Source organism: Oculina patagonica, chromosome 6 (assembly GCF_052425735.1).
Source record: "Oculina patagonica isolate OP01 chromosome 6, crgOcupat, whole genome shotgun sequence".
Lineage (NCBI taxonomy): Eukaryota > Metazoa > Cnidaria > Anthozoa > Scleractinia > Oculinidae > Oculina > Oculina patagonica.
In genome coordinates, this window is record NC_135763.1 from 31,047,934 (window position 1) to 31,067,964 (window position 20,031).

Genomic DNA, 20,031 nt, shown 5'->3' on the forward strand with positions numbered 1-20,031 from the left:
ATAAGCTCATTTAAACTGAAACGGGGGGATGGAGCACTCCTATTTATAGCGCGTCTTGAGCTTTCCTATCAATTCATTTAGTTTTACTCCTTTATGTTCCGTTTCTGGAGGTAAAAGTAATATTCTAAAATGTGCAATTTAGTTTCTTTAGATTTGACGAGGTTGCTCTCTAATATTCAAGGTTTTACCAAAAAGTAGTTCTTCATTTCCTAGTAATAAGAAATAAAAAGTCCCTAATCAGATACATGTATTAACTATCCTTAACAGCGCGACGTGCGCATGCCTTACCGAGGCCACCCAACAAACTTGTGCTCTCGTAATATTATCAACTGTTTGACGAACACGCCCTCTTGCAAAGTTGAATACGATCAAATAGATACTTGTTACATCGTATTTACCAATAAAACGCAGTGAAACGTTAAATATTACAAGATGACACTTGTAAAAAAAGTTTGTTGGGTAGCCACGATAAGGCGCGTCGCGCTGTAAAGGAACATATTATCTTAGCAGTCTTCCAACATTGCATTTCTGATTAAAAAGAAACAGACCATCACTAGGTTTCAGTTTATTTATAGAAAAAGCTTGTTCAATCGCGATCCTCCATTAGTCTTTTTCCGTTATGACGTCAAAATTGACATATTCCTTGTCATCATACACTTCTAAGTTCACATATGTCTGCAGATCAAAAGAAAATAAATTATTTGCCTTTCAAACTTTGAACATTTACGGCTAAAGATTTAGGGAATCAATCAAAGACACAATAGACCATATTCACGATAGTTTTCTGTTTAGATCAACCTGGTAAAAAAAATTGAAAGGGCTTCTAGCAAGTTACCTCCTGCGGTTCCACTCTCTAAAATATAACTTAGGAAAGCACTTTTAATTCCCGGTACAAGGTAGTTAGTACACAAAACCTAAATCATTTAGTTATTTTATAAATTTAAGTAATATTGTTACATTTGTCATCTTATGATATTATATAATGTTTTTTATAGAGTCCCGAGCGAAGTGGTACACCACTTCAAGGCAAATGCTAACCATAAAAGTTAGGTTATCGGTAGTTAGTTGGTCCTCCTGGTGTCCTGTGACACATAAGACCTTACCAAGAAAGGAAAGGTCCAACAAGTATACCATGTGTTGCATGAAGCAGGAAACAGAAACTTGGTACTCGCACAGTTTGAATCGACGTCCATGTAGAATCCTTAAACTTAATGTGAATAGCAAGGTTTACAGACATGTGGAAAAAGCCAAACAACTTGGTTCGAAGGGTATCAGCTTAAACGAGATACTATTTGTGTCCATTTCTGCAGTGTGCGCTACAATATAAACTGAAACAGACCTGTTTGTCGTCCAGAAGTCTTCTGACCGCAGAGCAAAGCCACTGGAATGTTGGCCTCTTGTGGGGCTGCTCTTCCCAGCACTCAGTCATAATGGAAAACCTGCAGAAAAACAGTCTTGCAGTTGAACTTTGCCCTTTTTTTTATTTCGGGAAACGAATGAAACAAATTCAGATAGACGTGAAAATGTCACACTAATGAAGTTTGATTCTAAAAAGAACAGAATCGGAACAGAACATGGGCCCTTTTTGAAGAACAAGGCCGATATAAACTCTATGTTAACAATTCCTAATTCACCTTTCCCTCGATTTTCCCTAAATGGTGACCTGTAATAATATAATAATCTAATGGTAATTCAACAGAAAGATGCATTGCAAAATACTAACAGTTCTTCAGAAATGTGTCTTGGTCTAGGCATACGGTACCCTGTTCGCAGCAGGTCAGCCACTTGTCGAGATTTCACTCCAGGATAAGGTGATTCACCTTTAAACGATAAAACATACGTAAACTTATGACATTCATTTTGTCTTTGGTAAATGCTACGTATATAAAACCACCATGTTTGTATATTATTCTTAAGTAGATGCTATGCATGAAGTGGCGCACATCAAAAGCTAATTAACGCATTTTATCTGTTTTTAAAACAACATATACGACAGAAGTTCTATTTGTGCATTTATTTTGTCTAAGCTAAATGCTTTGCTTTACGTGTAAGGTCAAACCTCATTCAAGGCGATGTAAATTTCCTTATTCAAATTCTTTAATTAAAAGTGCACTACGTGTCTTTTATGCACGAGGTAGAATACGTTTCTTTTGCCATTTTTTGTATTCTATATTCTTTATCGAGCTACAGTTGTTAAAGCCCACCTCATCGCAACGGAATCGCGGAGGTCACGGGTTTGAATTCCGTTGACGCCCTGATTTTTTTTAGGCTTCTTTTCCCCAGTTGCTTAAATTGGTAGGTTCATGGTAAGGATCGTTTCATTGCTTGTTACCCCAAATGCCTAATGAAGTTGTGTAAGCCCCGTACTGGAAATTGAGTTTGGGATCTTGCAGTAATCCTGGTAGCGCATAAGAATGTGAGAACCAAGCACTGATTACTGTCAAAAACAAAAGGTTTTCTCCAAGCATTTACATACCAATAGTGAACACCTCCCACATAACAATGCCGTAAGACCATCTGTAAAAAGCAAGTATTGAGACGTCAATTTATCAAGGTCTTTCTTATCACTAAAAGTAAATGTAGTCGTCTGATCCTTTTTTAACATAATGTTGTTGAACTTTGAGATTTCTAGAAGGATTTTTTTTAGGAAATTCACCATCATAAACGCGTGCATAGTACGATTTTTTTCTCCATTTAGCCAAATTACTTATTAGCAATATGCGTTGATTTATGAAGAGCAATCATTACTTTAAATAGGGAACCGTTTGTCTTTGAATAAGACCCAAGACAGAATTTCAGGGAGAAATATTTGACAACGTTTTGTGGAAACAGACAAAGGCTACTTGTAGCCGTCTTTCACATTAAAATATGGCCAATACAACTCTTGGATTAAGGTTCTAGCTGTTCAACATGGATGTACAAGAAATTGACAGTTACATACTTAAAAAAGTATGGTTAAAATAAAATTGAACTGGTTGAACTAAACTTACATGTCACTCATAGTACTAGATTCACCATAGAAAAGGGATTCTGGGGGCATCCATTTAACTGGAAGACGAGCCTTGAAATAACAAAAAAACAAAGCAAATAAAAAAGATAACAAGGTAAAACGTCAAAAAGACGTTTATAAACGAAGAACAACTTACAGACCGACAGACAGCCGAGACAGACAGACAGACAGACAGACAGGTAGACAGACAAACGGAAAGACAGACAGACATACAGACAGACAGGGCGAACGAAAGAACAAGCCAAGATAAAGATATTAATAGATGATGGAGCTAAAGAATGAATCAATAAAAGTACAGACGAATGAATAAGCGATTGGTCGAATGAATGATTGAATGGATGGATGAATGGATGGATGGACGGTCAGAATGGATGGATGGATGGATGGATGGAAGACGAGCTTGTTAAATAGGAATCACCTGAGTACTTCTTGTGTAAACGTCTCCCTCCAGACCACGTGCCAATCCAAAGTCGGAAATTTTACACACTTTGTTTTCACCAACTAACACATTGCGAGCGGCTAAATCACGATGAACAACCTAACCATTAATAGCAACAATAAGACAGGTGAACAAGCTTTCCAAAAAAGCTTCTAATCTGTTCGTAACGTCAAGTTTCATTCTAGCGACAGAGCTAATCGAGTTTCTCTGTCTTACTTAACTTGAGCAGTAGTTTACCTTCATTGTTGCCAGATAGTTCATACCATCAGCAATCATCCAAGCAAAAGATAACAGATCCTTTTCAGTGAGTCTGGAGTTTGGTCTTTTTTCTCCTGTGTTGTAAGTGTCCTCGATTCCTCTGCTCTTGCGCAGGTATCCCAACAAATCACCATATGGTAAATACTCCAACACAATCAACAGCGGATCTGGAATTGTAAAATAATTAATAATTTATAACAGCCTACCTAGAAGTTGAAGTCTGAAAAATGATTCCATACAAAACATAGAATATGTCAGATGGGTTTCGATCGAGACTCTGCAATTTTCTATCTCAGACGCTCAGTTTAAAATTCAAACGTTGATGAATGGTCATACTAGTCGCTGTTATGTGCACGGTTAAATGAAAACGCAAGATCGGGTTGATAAGTGAAAAAAACCACCTTCGAGAGAACTATAGTATAATTTTCAATTGCACCTCAGCATTACGTCATTTACGGTTTTAGTACAGAGTAGACTGGCTAGTGGTTGTGAGCACTTCAGATATAATTATTCGATTTCCGGAAACAATTAGCAATATTCTTCTAAACACAACCGCCTTCAATTCCCCCACCAAATAAAGAAAACAAAAATCAAGAGCAATAACGACTGTATTTCCGTTTTTATCGTTCAAATAAATAGTAACAGATCAAACAGCAAGAATGAGAAGCAAAGCGTAAACGTAACGGAAATAATAAAAATAAAATAAAAATGTCAATTACCTTTCTCAATACAACAACCAATAAGTCTAACAACACGAGGATGAGGCTGCAAAGATTTCATGACATCCAATTCACTGAGCATGTCTTGGCGGTCCTTCTGTGAGGCATTGTCTACATTTTATAAAAAAGAGGGCTTATCAGCAAGCTTGAGAAAGCTCTATTTACACTTGAGATATGAACTACATAGAAATTAATACTTCTACATACCTCTTAATCCACCCGGTCCGAATAGGGTTAAGAAGGAATTCATGAAGCAAAAATTAGTAAGAAAAATAATAAGAAGAAAAAAGTTACCTTTAAGGGTTTTTACTGCAACTTCTGATTGTGAAGCTCCGATAATTGCCTTGGACACCTGACCAAAGTTTCCAGCCCCCAGTAATCTCACTAACGTTATTTGGTCACGGTCGACTTCAAACCCATCACAGATGTCATCAATATTCTGGTTTGCAGCCATGGAAAACATTGTAACATCTAGGGAAAGGATCGCAGTGGTTTGTTTTGTAGTATTGTTAGGTGGCTTTATTTAAAAATAAAAAACAAATTAATGACAGTGAGGTTGATTTGAACCACGGTCATTTAGAATTTAAATACAGCGCCCTAAACTCGCCTTTCTCGACAATACCGCCTCAACAGGTGCTTACTGTTGGCTGGATAAAAATCAACATTGTACACAGCCAAATGTCAACGGCACACGCGTGCCAAGAAAAAGTCTTACCTTCGTACACCCTGATACCGGATTCAGCTGTTATTGGCACTTCACGTTGTTTTGCTTTCTTTTGATGGCGCCACCTATTAAAAAATAGGTCACCAAGGGTGACATGAGTCTAATGCCGTATGGCATAGTGATACAGATTGCGCGGTTTTCGTAAGCCGGTTAAAATTGGTTAGAGGTTTGTGTTCGGGAGTTTAATTTAAAATGCTTATAGCAAGCTAGGGGCATCGTGGATGATTATGGATGAAAACGAAACAGTCATAAATGTTATATGCTTCACAAAATTTAAAGTATGAACAGGAGTTGATGTTACTTCTTCCGTATTGTCCGTAAAAGCAGAAACGATTAAACATTTGGACAAGATTGCGTGACGATTTACAAAAAGCATGTTCATTACAACAAGGGTTGAAGAAATTCACATCGTTTTCTTTCAGATTTTTCACCATTTTGATGATGACTCTTGAAACAGATTTTGCAATAAAAGCACTTGAAATAGTGACTGTTACTCCATTGTACTGTAAGCACTTAGTGACAGATTTTCCTAAAAACGGGTGTAAATGCTCACGTCAATATAATGATGACCTTTTGAACGCTGGAAACTAGGCAATTATTATCGAGCTACCATACACAGGAGCGAAGACTGTTTATCATGATGTACAAATTTCGCGAATCATCACTTCCATATCAATGTAACCATTTTATGATTTTTCTAGCTGTAAGAAGAACTTAAGATCTCTGAGAGTCGTAAAAGCATGAAATTCGATTTCAGTGTATGGCAAAGGCCGGGACAGTGTAATACTGCAAAGCGGCCAAACAAACGCATTTTGATTTAGTCGCGTAACTTGATTTACATTTATCCATGTACATCTTTTATTTTTGAAGGTTTTTGTTTGCACTGTAAAGAAAAAATTGGTCAAAATTCGAATGACTTAAATACAAAATACGAGGTAAAGTTTTCTATTTTTTAAAACAAAATAAATATTTGGTCGCATTGTGTAAATAAACGCGAGTCGCCGTCGAAATATTTTTTCTCAAAGACGTCTTGCTTTTTAAGCAAGACGAAAACACAAGTGCTTAACTGAACTGAAAACGAAGATTTATTTTCACAAAAAGCTTACAAATGTCTTAACTGGAAAATTATTACGTCCTGTTCAAGTGTTGAATAATCGTGACTTGAGAAAGAACTTTTAATTATGCGTGGGAACACGTGTCGCTGATTGGCTGTTTTTAATTGAAACTAATCGTGCGTGTCCGTACGGAGTCCGTTCTTGCAGCTGATCATTGTTTTCTACATTACAGCGAACGATTATCGATCCCGAACCATTCCCTTGGGATTGCTAACAGCTTTTTTCATATAACAAAGAGTCTAATGCGCATGCGCAAAGCGCACGCAAGCATTAGACTCAAAAACCCATAAAACGTTAAGCATTCATGATTTTATTGTCACTTAGCAAAGACCCATAAGGGGTTAAACAGCACCTTATGAGTTTCTGCGTATAGTTCTAGCGGAACTCCAGCGGCCCAAAGGGCTACAGAGCGAAGCGCCATAAATATAGAAGTAGGAGAACCAAGCAACTATTTGTTCATGGTTATCATGGCTAGCGGCATGGTTCGTGGGCGCGGAAGACGCATATACGAAAAAGCATAGTTTGATTAAGTTTGCCGCATGATATGCAGAATACGTACCCAGACGTGTAGCCCTACCCATCCCTCGTTTTTTCTTAAAAGAAAACACTCCTTTTCCCGACAATTACACTAGGTTACAGAGTACCCTTTTTCGTCACATCATTTCCCATTTTTTCCGCTTTCTGTCACGATCATAACACCGGTTGCTGATAATGCTGTCGGTAAAATTATGTCTTGTTTGATTGATCAGTTTGTTCGTTTGTTTGTTGTTTCTCTCATCGGGTGCTGTTGTTCACGATAAAAAAAAATAAAAATAAATAAACAAATAAATTACTTAGAAAATGGTATCATCGCGTAAATTTAGATTTAGATCAAGGGTAAAGGAAATAGCCAGAGAGTTCAACTTTTAGGATTGCTTAATCTATATTTTAGTTGCTTTGGTACCTTTCCTGGTAAGGAGTATTACCAGCTATTGCATTTTTCAAGCAAAAGCTGTTTATGGGCAGCATTGACAAGGGATCGAGCACTGATTGATCATCCTGTCTTTGAAAGCCTTCGGCCTAATGACAGTGAGCCATGCCAGCATGCACTTATGTTATCATACTACATCACGATATTCAAATTCTCTTCTTGCTAATGAGTGATACAGTGATACATTTGAAATATTAAGCAAAATACCATATTTGAACGTCTCTATAGACAAGGCATATCTGTCAGTGATACACATCGCTTTAAGGAATTCTACAGAGCAGTGTTACAGAACTCGTTTCCTTGTGCTTCGGATTACGTCAGTGATTATGGCACCGCTTCCATGCATTGTTTGCATTATTTTGATAAAAAGTGTTGTATTTGCATTACATGCCAGAATTATACAGTCAGATTTACCATTCTTTTTGATAATTTACATAGATTTTTGCCAAAGTATTTTGCAGCTCGATTAGGGAGCGTTACCAGCGTACTTTACGAATAATATTGGCATTTATATACAACTAAAAAGTATACACTAATGCTTTAAAAGTTTGGGCTGTTGTTTTATCTTGCTACCAAACTGACCTTTTTAAGACGATGTAGCAGGCAAAAGAAACGATCAGTAAACCAACAAGTCCAGCAAAACCATAGATTATGTTCAGGTACATTTCTGTCTTGGAGTCCGCCGTTGAGTCTGTTGAAAATAAAGCCCTAGACTTGTTTATTTTAAAAATCATTATCAAAGAGATAATGCATTGAAACGTACTGAGTGTCTAGGTCTTGCTCAGTCAGTAGGGATACCGTTTTCTTATATAAATGCTCAGTAAAGTTTACTCGGGGGAGAGGATAACCCTCTTCCCAAAACGTTTCTCGATATAAATTGTCCTTTAGTCAATAATTACAAGTTTCCTTCAGTAGCTTTCAGACATTGTTTAGCGATATTTTGTCAAGTACGTTTTTAAGTTGCATTGGAAACCGTAAGTGCGCGACCCTCATTCTTCGATTCTTTAAGATCCTAAATTAGTTGAATAATAAACTTTTTTTGAAATATTAATACAATGACAAACGCAAAATGGGATCTTTTTGTCAATGCGTTGATCTATTTATCAATTAAGAAATTATTAATATTGAAAGTGTCTGTTAGGGGTTAGCAAACTTGGAAGTGATCAAACCGTTTAAAAGTGTAAACGTCTTCACACCGGCAGGTCCTTTGCCAAAGTTATTCTCAGCAAACACCTACAAAAAGGAAACATCTTTAACTTGTACAGGAAAATTCGAGATTACCTCTATAGAATTAACATGTCATTTTGGTGTCTTTCTTGTAAAAAATAGATTAATTGATCATTCTGAAGAGGCAATACAGATACTATTCAATGAAAAGTTAACCTTTTAAAACTAGAAGGCGTTGAGCAGCAAAACTCATGCACGTCCCCCACCCCATCAGCGCGGGCCTCTAGCGCATATCATAAGTGGATTTGAAGCAGAAATTAATTTATCTTATGATTCCTTTAGTTCAGGCTTCTCCCTCTCTAATACCGTTTTGTTTAAAAACAATATCGTTTTCGTCTGTCGTCCGTATTAAAACATGTCCTGGAAAAGGAAGAACTGAGAATTTCAAAAATGCATGTACAATTCCTGAGGCATATGTAGTGTGAACTATAATTTTTGGTACGTTTTCTCCCTTTTTGGGGCATAAACTTGGACATCTGAATTGAATTATCCATTTATTTCTTTAAAAGTTACTGAACTTACCAGATTTTTTAAAAGAAAATTGAAATAGTGAAGCCTTGCGAGCTACATTAGCATTTCATTAAAATAACATTTTGTTCAAAAATGTATCATTACACTTTTACTCTTTAGAGACTGAACAATGTCAACCTTGCCAGTGACGTTGTCTATTCGTCACCCACCTGAAATTCATACGTTTTTCCTGCCTTTAGATCCTTAAACAGCTGTTCCATTTCCTTTGTAGTAAGAGTCTTGGTATCTGAAGAATCATCCTGTCTTATGTATTTAACGTGATACCTTTTTATGATTCCGTTCCTTTGTTTCAAATCCCATGACACTAGAACGGTGTCCTTTGTTTGTTTAACAGAGACTTCTGGTTTACCAGGAACTATTAAGTAAAATTTAAACAATTATATTGGGAAAATGTTTGTCAATACTATGGAATTTAAAAACTACCTATTAAAATAAACTAAAAAGGCTTTAGATTCATGGCCCAATCGAATTATTTGCAGCTTACCTAACTGCCAAACGTTGGCGGTAATCCGTTGATAGAGTTACAGTTTTTTTTATTGGAATTAGGCCCCCAAAAGTTGACTTATCGCAGCCTGCAGTGAACTCGAGAAATAGCATTAAGCCCGGGCCAAACGAGGATGAGAGTTGACGAGAGTCCAAACTCTCGCTCTCGTTTGGCCTGAAACTCTCATGGACTCTCATGCATGTTCATGCACACTCATTGAATATGCTTAAATTTTTTCATGAGAGTCGATGAAAGTTTTCTCTCGTGTGGCCTGAGTTGATGATAGTCGATGGGAGTTGACAAAAACTATCATGAGAGTGAACTCTCATCAACACTTCTCCTAATTTGGCCCAGGCTTTACATTGTATTTAACGTATTCCGTAACAGACCAATCTCGTTCCCAGAGTCCACGTTCCCGTTGACCAGCAGTCGGGAAACGTTTCCCGACCGCTGGTCCAGGGGAACGTGGACTCTGGGAACGAGATTGTAAACAAACTCACTTGTTCCTGTAGTCCTTATTGTGATTGTCGTGAAGTTTCCTTCAACTCCGTGTTTTCTCTTAGCCACCTCACTCACTCTGTTCATGGCGTAGACTTTAAAAGTGTAGTTCATGAATGACGAGAGGTTTGTTACAATCACTTGTGTCATGATCAGTCCTTCCTTATTTGGTATGTAGTTAACACCGCTCCCACAAGATTCCTCAACACATTTCTTTTCGTCGTTAATATTACATAGCTTACGACAATTGATCCCATACAACACGTGACTCGTGTCACCTGTAACTAAGGGAGGTAGCCATCTTATCTCAACTGCACTTTGGTTGACGAATGCAGCATTGACTTTCCTTGGAGTTGATGGCAAAACTAAATGTAACAATAAAAATATTTATCAGCATTAAGTTAAGAGGACGAAAACAGCAAAAAATAAAATTTAAAAATTTCACTGAACCGCTGAATCCCAAAATAGTCAGGTGGCTTAAGGCTAAAATATTTACAGACTGGAAGAAAGCACCAAATTTGGCACCCATGATATTTTCGGTATACCAAACAAATTCAGATGGGGTGCCACGTGATCCGGTTATCCTGGGGGGGGGGGGGGGGGGAATGACAGGCATTTCAATTTCTGGGTATCTCAATTAGCATGAAATCAAGGTTGGAAAGTCAAATGACCACTATCTGTGTTTTTTTCATTATGCAACTTGAGTGAAAACAGATAACATAACATCACTTATAAGCTAACCTCGTCAGTTTGCAAAGTTTAACGATGTTTTCAATATAGTAAAGTGAGTCTTTGCATAAAAATGAGACTGAAAAATCAAACGTAACTCTTCATCCTTCTCATTGGCAAATTGAGTCAAAACGAACTAGAACATCACTTATTAGATAGTCTGGGTATTTTGAAAAGTACTTAAGGTATTTGCTATAACTGAAGTCATGTGACAGTCCCACAAGTCTTTGCTTTCTTGCACAGGACGTGCACTAACTACAGAGCATGTGGGATTCACAATTTCGACTTTCAATAAATAAAACCGTTTCCCTCTGCGTTTCCCGACACATTCCAAAAACACGCTGAAAGCATAAACTATTGCAATCTCAGTTTTTTATTACAAAGGAGCAAGTGAGAAAACAAAGTGTACAACTGTATATATGTGTATGTACAAGTGCTTACTTCAACAAATTTTGTTGACAAAATAAACACCAGACTTGAATTACAGGGAATCGAACTTGTCTTTCCTTACCTGTGCAATTGAGGCCATTTTGGTCGTTGTACATTCGATCTGGACAGACTAGGGACATAAGGCAAACGTTAGTCGCTAACAATTTTACTAACAAGGGCCGTATGGGCATGTACAAGAGCTCAAGTAATTTACGGGTAAAGTTATGAGGCAGAATGGTGTCTTAATTTTCTATTGTTTTGTGATCCATGGGAACCACCCCCGGATAACATCAGCTCGAACACTTCTCGCGAGTGGACAGTCACTTGTAATCTTGCATCGTATTTTTATGGATCAAGCACTGTATCTGCGCTTTCGCAAACTATCAAAGCAAGAATTCCTCTTGGTAATTTGCATGGTCTATTGACAGTGATCATTTTCTTAAAGTATGCGCTATCAACAGGACACCTATCTTCTCGAGTATTAGCAGACACTTGAATGTTGACTGTTACGGGGCCGTCGAGACCTTTTTATGGAAGGTTTAATGCTGTTTAGGGATTTTGCCCAAATCCAATTTCCCCTTCAAGTCGCTCTCAGCAGCATGTGCTTCACGGTACATATAAAACGACTCACTTATCTTTTAGTGTTTCATTCACCGTCCACTTGTCGAAAAAATAGCACCATACAACATAGAACACAAGACTTCATGCGACATATGACACATACCAGGGTCGTAACCTGGTATATTTTTTCATTGCTGATCCCAAATTTTAGCTCTAAATATTGATTCCTGATCCCCAAAATGTGGCAACATCTGATCCCTGATTCCATTCTGATCCCATCTTATTGGCCGATCCGGATCCCATGACTTGTGACCCGGGATCCAGGGTCCATGATCCCGATCCCGAGGCTGTGATCCCGATCCCAAGGCTGTGATCCCTGATCCCATATACCTGGTTACAACCCTGACATACAGCCGATTCTCAGATAGAATCTCCTTAGCGAACTTGGACTAAAAGCTAGCGCTATCAAATGTTGGCCATTCGTCGAGGCAAATGCTCCAACGAAGGGCTTACGCTCGAAACGACAGCTTTTCAAAATTTGCTCTAGTTGATAATCAGCTAAGTGTTTCAATTACCCGCTGACATAATAACAACAGTAACCCTTTGAAGCTAATAACTTTGTCCTTTTTACAAAATACCTTGGCATTTTCCCCCAACATTCTGCATGTTCTCCTTACAGATGCATCTTCCTTCGAGTCCGCTCGTGTTCCATTCGCCATTGCTTTGACAATGAACGTACAAATTTCCCGCTGCTTGCACGGCATCTTTGTCACAATTTCCTTGAACTCGAACGGATTCTGAATCATTTGCTGGAGCAACAGTCCTTGGTAGTGACACCAAGTTGTTGCTAAGTGTTTCATCTGGGCAAACATTATAAGTGACTTTCACAGAGTACAGAATAGTGCAAGCTCCAGTATTGCGAAATCCTAATATAACATGCTTTCTTTTAACAAGGTTGTTTATTGTTATGGAAGTTCTCGAATTGATAGGCTGTGTAATTTCGACCACTTTTTCATAAGCCGCTGGGTTATTGAGAGGGTCAGGAAACCGAGACGTTTCTTTAATAAACTGGTCTGACTGGTTTAGGTACAAATAAAACGTATTATTGCAGTAATATCCTCCATTGTGCGGCAAGCCTGAGCCAGAACAGCTTGTGATGCGGTACTCGACAGTTATATTGATCCTGTTAGCTTCACTAACCGCGATTTGAGGATTACTTATTAACCAATGGTTTGGTTGTGGATCCGATGATGTTAAGTCATAATCATCACATGCTCTATACCGTATACTGGGGATCGTCTCTCTACTCCACTGCAAAAACAAACAAATAATTGATACATTTGTTTAATTAATTAAGCATTTTTGCCAAGACCATCACTTAATATCATTCTAAACAATGATGCAATATCCATAAAAAAAAAATAAAGCCAAAAAGAACAACAGACTTAACATACATGAAAGGAAAGTGGAAGCCGTTGCTTAATGTTTAATGAATCGAAAAATTGCAACTGTACCGCTGGAAAAAAATAATTTAAGTTATTATAATAATATTTTTTATTTTATTTTATCGTATTTATCTGTTTTTATCTTTCTTGTTTTAGTGTGTATATATATAAGTCGTATATCTTTATCTTTTTATAAGAGTGACGTAATGTAATGCAGTAAAACGTTTGTGATGTAGTCAGTAGTGTCAATCGATGTATGTAAGATGTAAAGGACAAGAACAAGAACAAGGACAAGAACACCCCTTACAGGGACCTTCTACAAGCCCTTGGTCTGCCAACCTTGGCCGAGCAACGAGTATACAAAATTGCTAGCACGATATTTAAAACAATAAACGGTCCTAGCCCTCCCTGCTTGCGTGAGCTGATACAACCTAGAAACTCTTCCTACAACTTAAGAGGACAAAATATTCTCAATCTACCTAAAGTGCAAACTACCAAGCACGGACTCAAATCTTGGCGATATTTCGCCCCCAAATTATGGAATAGCCTCTCAGACACTGCCAGAACTTCAATATGCTATAAAACCTTTAAAAGGGCGTTAAATGCTGTAGATATTAGTCGTCATCTTTAATTTTTAATTAAATAATTGTATATATTTTATAACTTTTAGCTCATTTTTAATCAGGAAATGCGTCGCACATACTTAAAGCTTTAGAATTGTATTCACTTTATTTTATTTTTTTATTTTCATTGTGGCTTACCTGTAAACTAGCTGGTGCGTTCCCGCAGATTTTGCTAACCATATCTGCGGGACGCATGGAAACCATAGCTAAGTGTAATGACCACATTAAACATTGTATTGTATTGTATTGTATTGTATTGTATTGTAAAATGATAATAAAGATATTAAAAATGAAAAATAATAAATTTGTTGATTGATTGGTCGATTGATAATACGGTTGTATCTTTGTGTCTTTTTGGCCAATAAAGGACACGAAGGCAAAAATTATACTCACTGTTTATAGTTAACAGCAAACTGTTTCCTTTTGTCCAAAGTGTTTTAAAAAAGGTACTAAGCGGAAACAGTTCGAGAGTGGTCCATCGTAGTGGTTTCCAAAAGTCCTACCGCTCAGGGGACCGTTTTAGAATTAATGATCCTTTTCTCCCTCGACCAGTTTGGTACAAATGGCTTTATACGCGTCCATTTTGTCAGCTGTTACGTTCAGAATTAAGAAGGGGCAAAATGAACCGAAGGAGGTTTGCTTCGCAAGCTAGCAAGTATGTCACCATGCTTGGTAACCTTTACTTACCCCGCTTTTCACTTCCCAGTGCCATTTGCTCGGATTAGCTGCTGTGTTCACTAGTGTCACTTGTCTTGATGACACACAAGCTACAAACGTCAAGACAGTTAAGACAGCGACCCACAAATATTCCATACACGGCGCGTGGTAGGTACCTAAATATGATAAATGTATTGTTAATCAGTGATTTTATTCAGGCCGTTCCGGGCACAGGCTTCCCAAGCTCAAAAGTCGTCTTTTTGATGTGTTTTTGAGAGCTCTTCGTGCGGCCGACTCTACATACGTGGTGTATGCGACAGCTTGTGTATATAGAGAAATGTATGGGGAAATCACGGATTCTCTAAAATCGGGTGAATAACTATCTATTTTGAAATAAAGTTAACCTACCTCAAATTTGTCGCTTACTTGTGTCTTGTGCCGAATTCGAAGCCATTCCGACGCCATTTAGCGAAGTTATTCGAAGTCGTTGTCTCCCCGGAATGGCTTCGAATTCGGCAAAAGACACTAGTAAACGACACATTTGAGGTAGGTAAACTTTATTTCAAAATAGATAGTTATTTACCTGATTTTAGAGAATCCGTGATTTTGCCATACATTTCTCTATATACACAAGCTGTCGCATACACCGCGTATGTAGAGTCGGCCGCACGAAGGGCTCTCAAAAACACATCAAAAAGACGACTTTTGAGCTTGGGAAGCCTGTGTTCCGGGTAATGGTTTTATCGAAGTTGTTATTTGTGAAAACACTGAGTTGACTATTTCAACTTCAAAAAGCTTTTCTCAGCATCAATAAACTACTCCATTCCTCCCCTTTTTAGCATTGCGACGGAAAGAGAAAAAAGGAAAAACGTTTATGAAGCTGACCGTGTCAAAATTTGAATTGTACAGATACTTGTATTGTCACGTGATCGTCATTGTAGGAATGCAATCGCAAATTATGCTAATTGCTTACAAGTCGTTACGCCGTTTCAACTATTGCGTAAACTACAGAAAAATCTTTTAATACAGCTATTTCATGTCGCAGCTCTAGATCTTATGTTAGGTACTGATTATCTATTAAATACCCCAACTCTTCTTAAATAACTTTTTTTTCCAGTTCAGAAAAGCAAAAGCAAACAGTTGAAAATGATCGAGCAAGCGGTAACTTCCGCATGGCAGGCAACGAACCGTAATCTGTGGAACAGTAATTACACCGGCCATTGGTATTGCTTGGCGTCTAAGTTCGCCACCTTGACATAAAGGCTAACATGCACTAACACATGGTGGTTAAGATGTCCGCAGGACTGAGTGTCAGCTCTGACAATCATTGAAATTTACTAAAAGCGACTTACAACTACAACTCAACAATAAAATAAACATTTGTCTGCAAATGTCATTTGTGAAGCTCATTTTTTGCCGTTACAGAATAAATACGAACAGTTTCAAGTGAAATGTAATATACTCACCAGTCCCGATCAGCTGTCAGTCTTAAATCGTCGAAAAACTCTCGAAAAGAGAAGCCTACGCTCATTTAACACAAATTAGCGCAGAGGCAAATACATATACTGTTGACTCAAGTTGCCGGCCAGTGACCTCAGGACAGATTTAAATGCAAACAAATATGCAGAAATCAAAAGGTAATAGTCATTATTAAACTGTCACTCTGAACCGTCACGAAATAATGAAATTGTGTCACTGTCGAAGAAAAGTTCTGTGAGTTATTAAGTGAAGCCAGAAAATATAGCTGTTTTAGGGAATGTACATAAACTAGCGTTATATTACTGCGGGGCCTGAAGGAATAAAATTGGAACAAGGATTTGCGCAGATTTTCACTAGAGAATCAAAAACAAATATACAATAGAACTGGGAATGGGATTTGGAAAATCGGAAAAACAATAGACTAGGAAATGAGATTATAGCAAAATTTGGGCTGGGAAATGGGATTTATACCCCCCTCCCCCTTTCAGGACCCTCAGTCATTTTCTGTCATTCATAACCATGTTTTCTTGGAGAACAAATTGCGGTCATTGCGCGAATTTAGCAAAAACTTTGAGTTGCGTGACGCTGAATAAGGCCGTTAAACATTTGTACATGCCAAGCTTTGTCTCTATAACAAAGATTGTCAATTGTTATGTCAAGAATGTAGCATCGAATGTTACTTCCGCTTCCCTTTCTTCCAACCCTCATGACTGTCGGATTTGGCATCCTTTTCGTTGGATAGTTTTCGGAGAGTCGCTCGTAGCGAAATCGTGTACTGTATGTTCATCTTACTACAATCGTGTCAAATGTGTACTGAAACAAGACACCACAGGCATAACTGGTTTTGTTTATATTATGAATAAAGTGAATTAATTTAGCGGCCAAAAGAATAGAAGTTGTTGAAATGAATAGACATCAGGACAGAATAATCGCTGTTGTTTGTACTGCTCTTTGCATCTGTTTCCCCCGGGAGCCCTAACATTTTCGCCGTGGAGCCTGGAGCCCCATCGTTTATTTGCCTGGGAACCTTAGCTTAAGCCATCAAAATACAGTCGAATCCCGATAACTCGAACCATCAGGTAATTCGAACTCCCGCTAACTCGAACCTTTTTCGATTCCCCTTCAGGTCATTTTCTTACTAATTTTACCCTCGATAACTCGAACTCCCGATATCTCGAACCTCTTTAGATTTCCCTTGAAGGTTCGAGTTATCGGGATACGACTGTACTGTTACCATAGACATGAGCTCGGAGTCCCGGTTTGGGTTGTCAGGGAGCTGCGGGCCTAGAGCCCCGAAGCCCCGTACGGGACACTCAAATGCTTCTTTACTGGACCGCATGCCAAGGAAAACTAGTGAGAGTTTTGAACAGTTTATCGTGTCACTTTGTTTAGTCTTGTTCCAAAGCTTACCGTTTAGGGAAAAATATCAACTGTGCCTTTTTGTAGCCTGTTCCAGGCGTTCGGTTAGTTGGGAAGCGGCGCAAGAAACGGCGAGCGAAAAAATGGGGAGGGGACTCGCTCTCCTCCCCGCCCCCCCCCCCCCTATTTTTTTTTCGCTCGCCGTTTTTCGCGCTTCCCAACTAACCGAACGCCTGGAACAGGCTAGCCTTTTTGCAGTGCGACTATTCGAACCGAGCCACTTGGAAGAAAGTTGGGCAAATTAAAACGTTTATTTTGAGCATGGAATTGCTATCTTTTTCGTAAACAGTCCAATCATTTTAAAGCATCCAGACAACAGCTCTACAAAAAGAGCCCGGTAAACGGGCTGTCTCGGTTACCAGGACAGATCTTGACGTCTGTTCATATGGAAAATTTTAGCCCGGTTGATGGAGATAACATTCAAGAAACGAAACCAAAATTGCAACACATAAAGTTGCATCTTTTGCGACTATCGTAGCTTTATCGACCCTTGTAACTTTACTTATAAAGCTAATTCGCATATTTCTAAAGGGCCTCTTCATATGATCCCGGTTGACCGGGCTGGCCCAGTTACCGAGATCTCGGCTCACTCCTATTTTCTTTTAAAATTTTGGATGTGTTCATATGAGAAGGTGGGCCAGCCCGGTTACCGATATCTCGGTTTCTGCAACCGAGATCTCGACAACCGGGAAGATCGTAGCTTTATCGACCCTTGTAACTTTACTTATAAAGCTAATTCGCATATTTCTAAAGGACCTCTTCATATGATCCCGGTTGACCGGGCTGGCCAAGTTACCGAGATCTCGGCTCACTCCTATTTTCTTTTAAAATTTTGGATGTGTTCATATGAGAAGGTGGGCCAGCCCGGTTACCGATATCTCGGTTTCTGCAACCGAGATCTCGACAACCGGGAAGAATATTTTCCAATATGAACGCTCCAGTCCGGTCGCCGGGACGCAACTTTTTTGGGAAAAAAGCTTCCCTTTCGTAATTGGGTGGTCCAAATGGTTTAATTTTGCCTTGTATCTATTTCCACTTCAGAAATATGCGAATTAGCTTTATTAATAAAGTTACATGGGTCAATAAAGCTACGATAGTCGCGAAAGATGCAACTTTATGTGTCGCCATTTTGCCTTCGTTTCTTGAATTTTATCCCCGTCAACCGGGCTAAAATTTTCCATATGAACAGAGATCAAAATCCGTCCTGGTAACTGAGACAGCTCGTAAACCGGGCTTATGTGAAGAGGCCCTTTGTTTGGTTCAAATTTTGTTGCTGAGCCATTGTTTGTATTCTTCAAAGTTACTGGTTCGTTTACGAAAAAGTCAACATCCTTTAATTTGGTTCTCAATTGACGTTTTGATTGGTCAACTTACTTCTAAGTGGCCCGGTTAGAGTAGTTGCAATTATGTAATAATATATCCAATCTCAAGAATATTTTCAGTGACCCAAATGCACTCTGTGCATTTCACACCGCATACTCCACACTCCGCGGACTCCACTCTCTGCACTCAGTCCGCATTCCAGAACAACCCTGTATCAATCTCAGTCTGAATGTCTGATAAAGATTTTACAGCTAGAGCGGATACATGTTCTCTAATCACAACAACAACAACAACAACAACAGATAATGATGACTCACAATGAAGTCAAGCCATTATAATTAATTTTCACACCTGTTCTTACTCCCTTCAGATTGATGGACGTCTGATTGCTAGAGTTAATTCGAGTCTGTGGCTGATTGACAGAAATACTTTTTCCTCTGTGTACATTGAAAGATATCAAAGCGCAAGAGTTTGGACCTTGAAATTAATTAGTGTTTTCTGCCAAAGATAAATCATAGATGGAAGATGTTTACAATCACTCAGAGCCATGGTAACATATTACATGTACATGTATCAGGAATCTTACCCAAGGAATACAGAAAGAGTAACCATGTGAAAAAAAAAAGAACTTGCAAGAATTTGATATGAAATTACATCTGCAATTGGAATTTCTCGTTTGACAAAAGATCAGGTAAATCTGCAATGCTGTTGATGATAAAATCCGGATTACTTCCCTTGATATAGTCTCTAGTCTGTGTTCCAGTTAAGACCGATACAGTCCAACATCCAGCATTCTTGCCTTCCTGCACATCAATCTTTGTGTCTCCAACTTTAATGACGGCGCGTGGATCGCTTATGTTGAAAAACTTCATAGCAGAGAGAATCATCGCAGGATGAGGTCTTCCATGGCCCGCCTTTTCAGCGCTAGAAAGGTAGTCCACTAGCTCTGTCCACTCCAATGCGGATGCGATTGATTCCACGACACTGTGCGGAAATCCACTGCCCACAGCGATCTTCATACCCGCTGATTTCAGCTTGCGAAAAACGTCTGTTGTGCCTGGAATTTCGTTCTTAATTGACGATAAGTTTTTGTTCAGAAAATATTTGAAATCTTTGAATATGACTTCGACATCGACGTTCGGTGACGTGTTACTTTGCCTGTGCAGTTCGTTCAAGATATTCTGAATGGCCTCTCTCTTCTCCATTCCTCGATATTTATTGACGACCTCCACATCGATGCCATAGCCATGTTTGCTAAACGTTTCTTTCATAGCAACAGCAACAAGTGGTATTCCTTCGATCGAATCATCTACAGTTGTACCAGCAAGATCGAACACTAACAATTCGATTTTCGCTGACTCGTCCGCCATTTTTGCTTTGTCACCACTGAG

General features: G+C 38.6%; 2 protein-coding genes across 2 annotated transcripts; both read right to left on the reverse strand.

The window, feature by feature from the left end:
- Window positions 1-65: 65 nt before the first annotated feature.
- On the reverse strand, window positions 66-16,018 carry LOC144658119 (ephrin type-A receptor 4-like). Its single transcript, XM_078518456.1, has 18 exons — window positions 15,886-16,018; window positions 14,450-14,595; window positions 12,333-13,005; window positions 11,216-11,263; window positions 9,978-10,340; window positions 9,143-9,348; window positions 8,405-8,468; window positions 7,818-7,926; window positions 5,142-5,215; window positions 4,721-4,897; window positions 4,427-4,537; window positions 3,687-3,874; window positions 3,429-3,548; window positions 2,991-3,061; window positions 2,477-2,517; window positions 1,724-1,820; window positions 1,340-1,439; window positions 66-675 (listed from the first exon to the last, which is right to left on the reverse strand). The coding sequence occupies exons 2-18, from the start codon at window positions 14,573-14,575 to the stop codon at window positions 604-606; spliced, it is 2,640 nt and encodes an 879-aa protein (XP_078374582.1). The 5' UTR covers window positions 14,576-14,595; window positions 15,886-16,018; the 3' UTR covers window positions 66-603.
- Window positions 16,019-18,575: 2,557 nt separating this feature from the next.
- Window positions 18,576-20,019, reverse strand: LOC144658335 (phosphonoacetaldehyde hydrolase-like). The gene has a single exon (XM_078518757.1). The coding sequence runs from the start codon at window positions 20,008-20,010 to the stop codon at window positions 19,291-19,293; it is 720 nt and encodes a 239-aa protein (XP_078374883.1). The 5' UTR covers window positions 20,011-20,019; the 3' UTR covers window positions 18,576-19,290.
- Window positions 20,020-20,031: the final 12 nt, after the last annotated feature.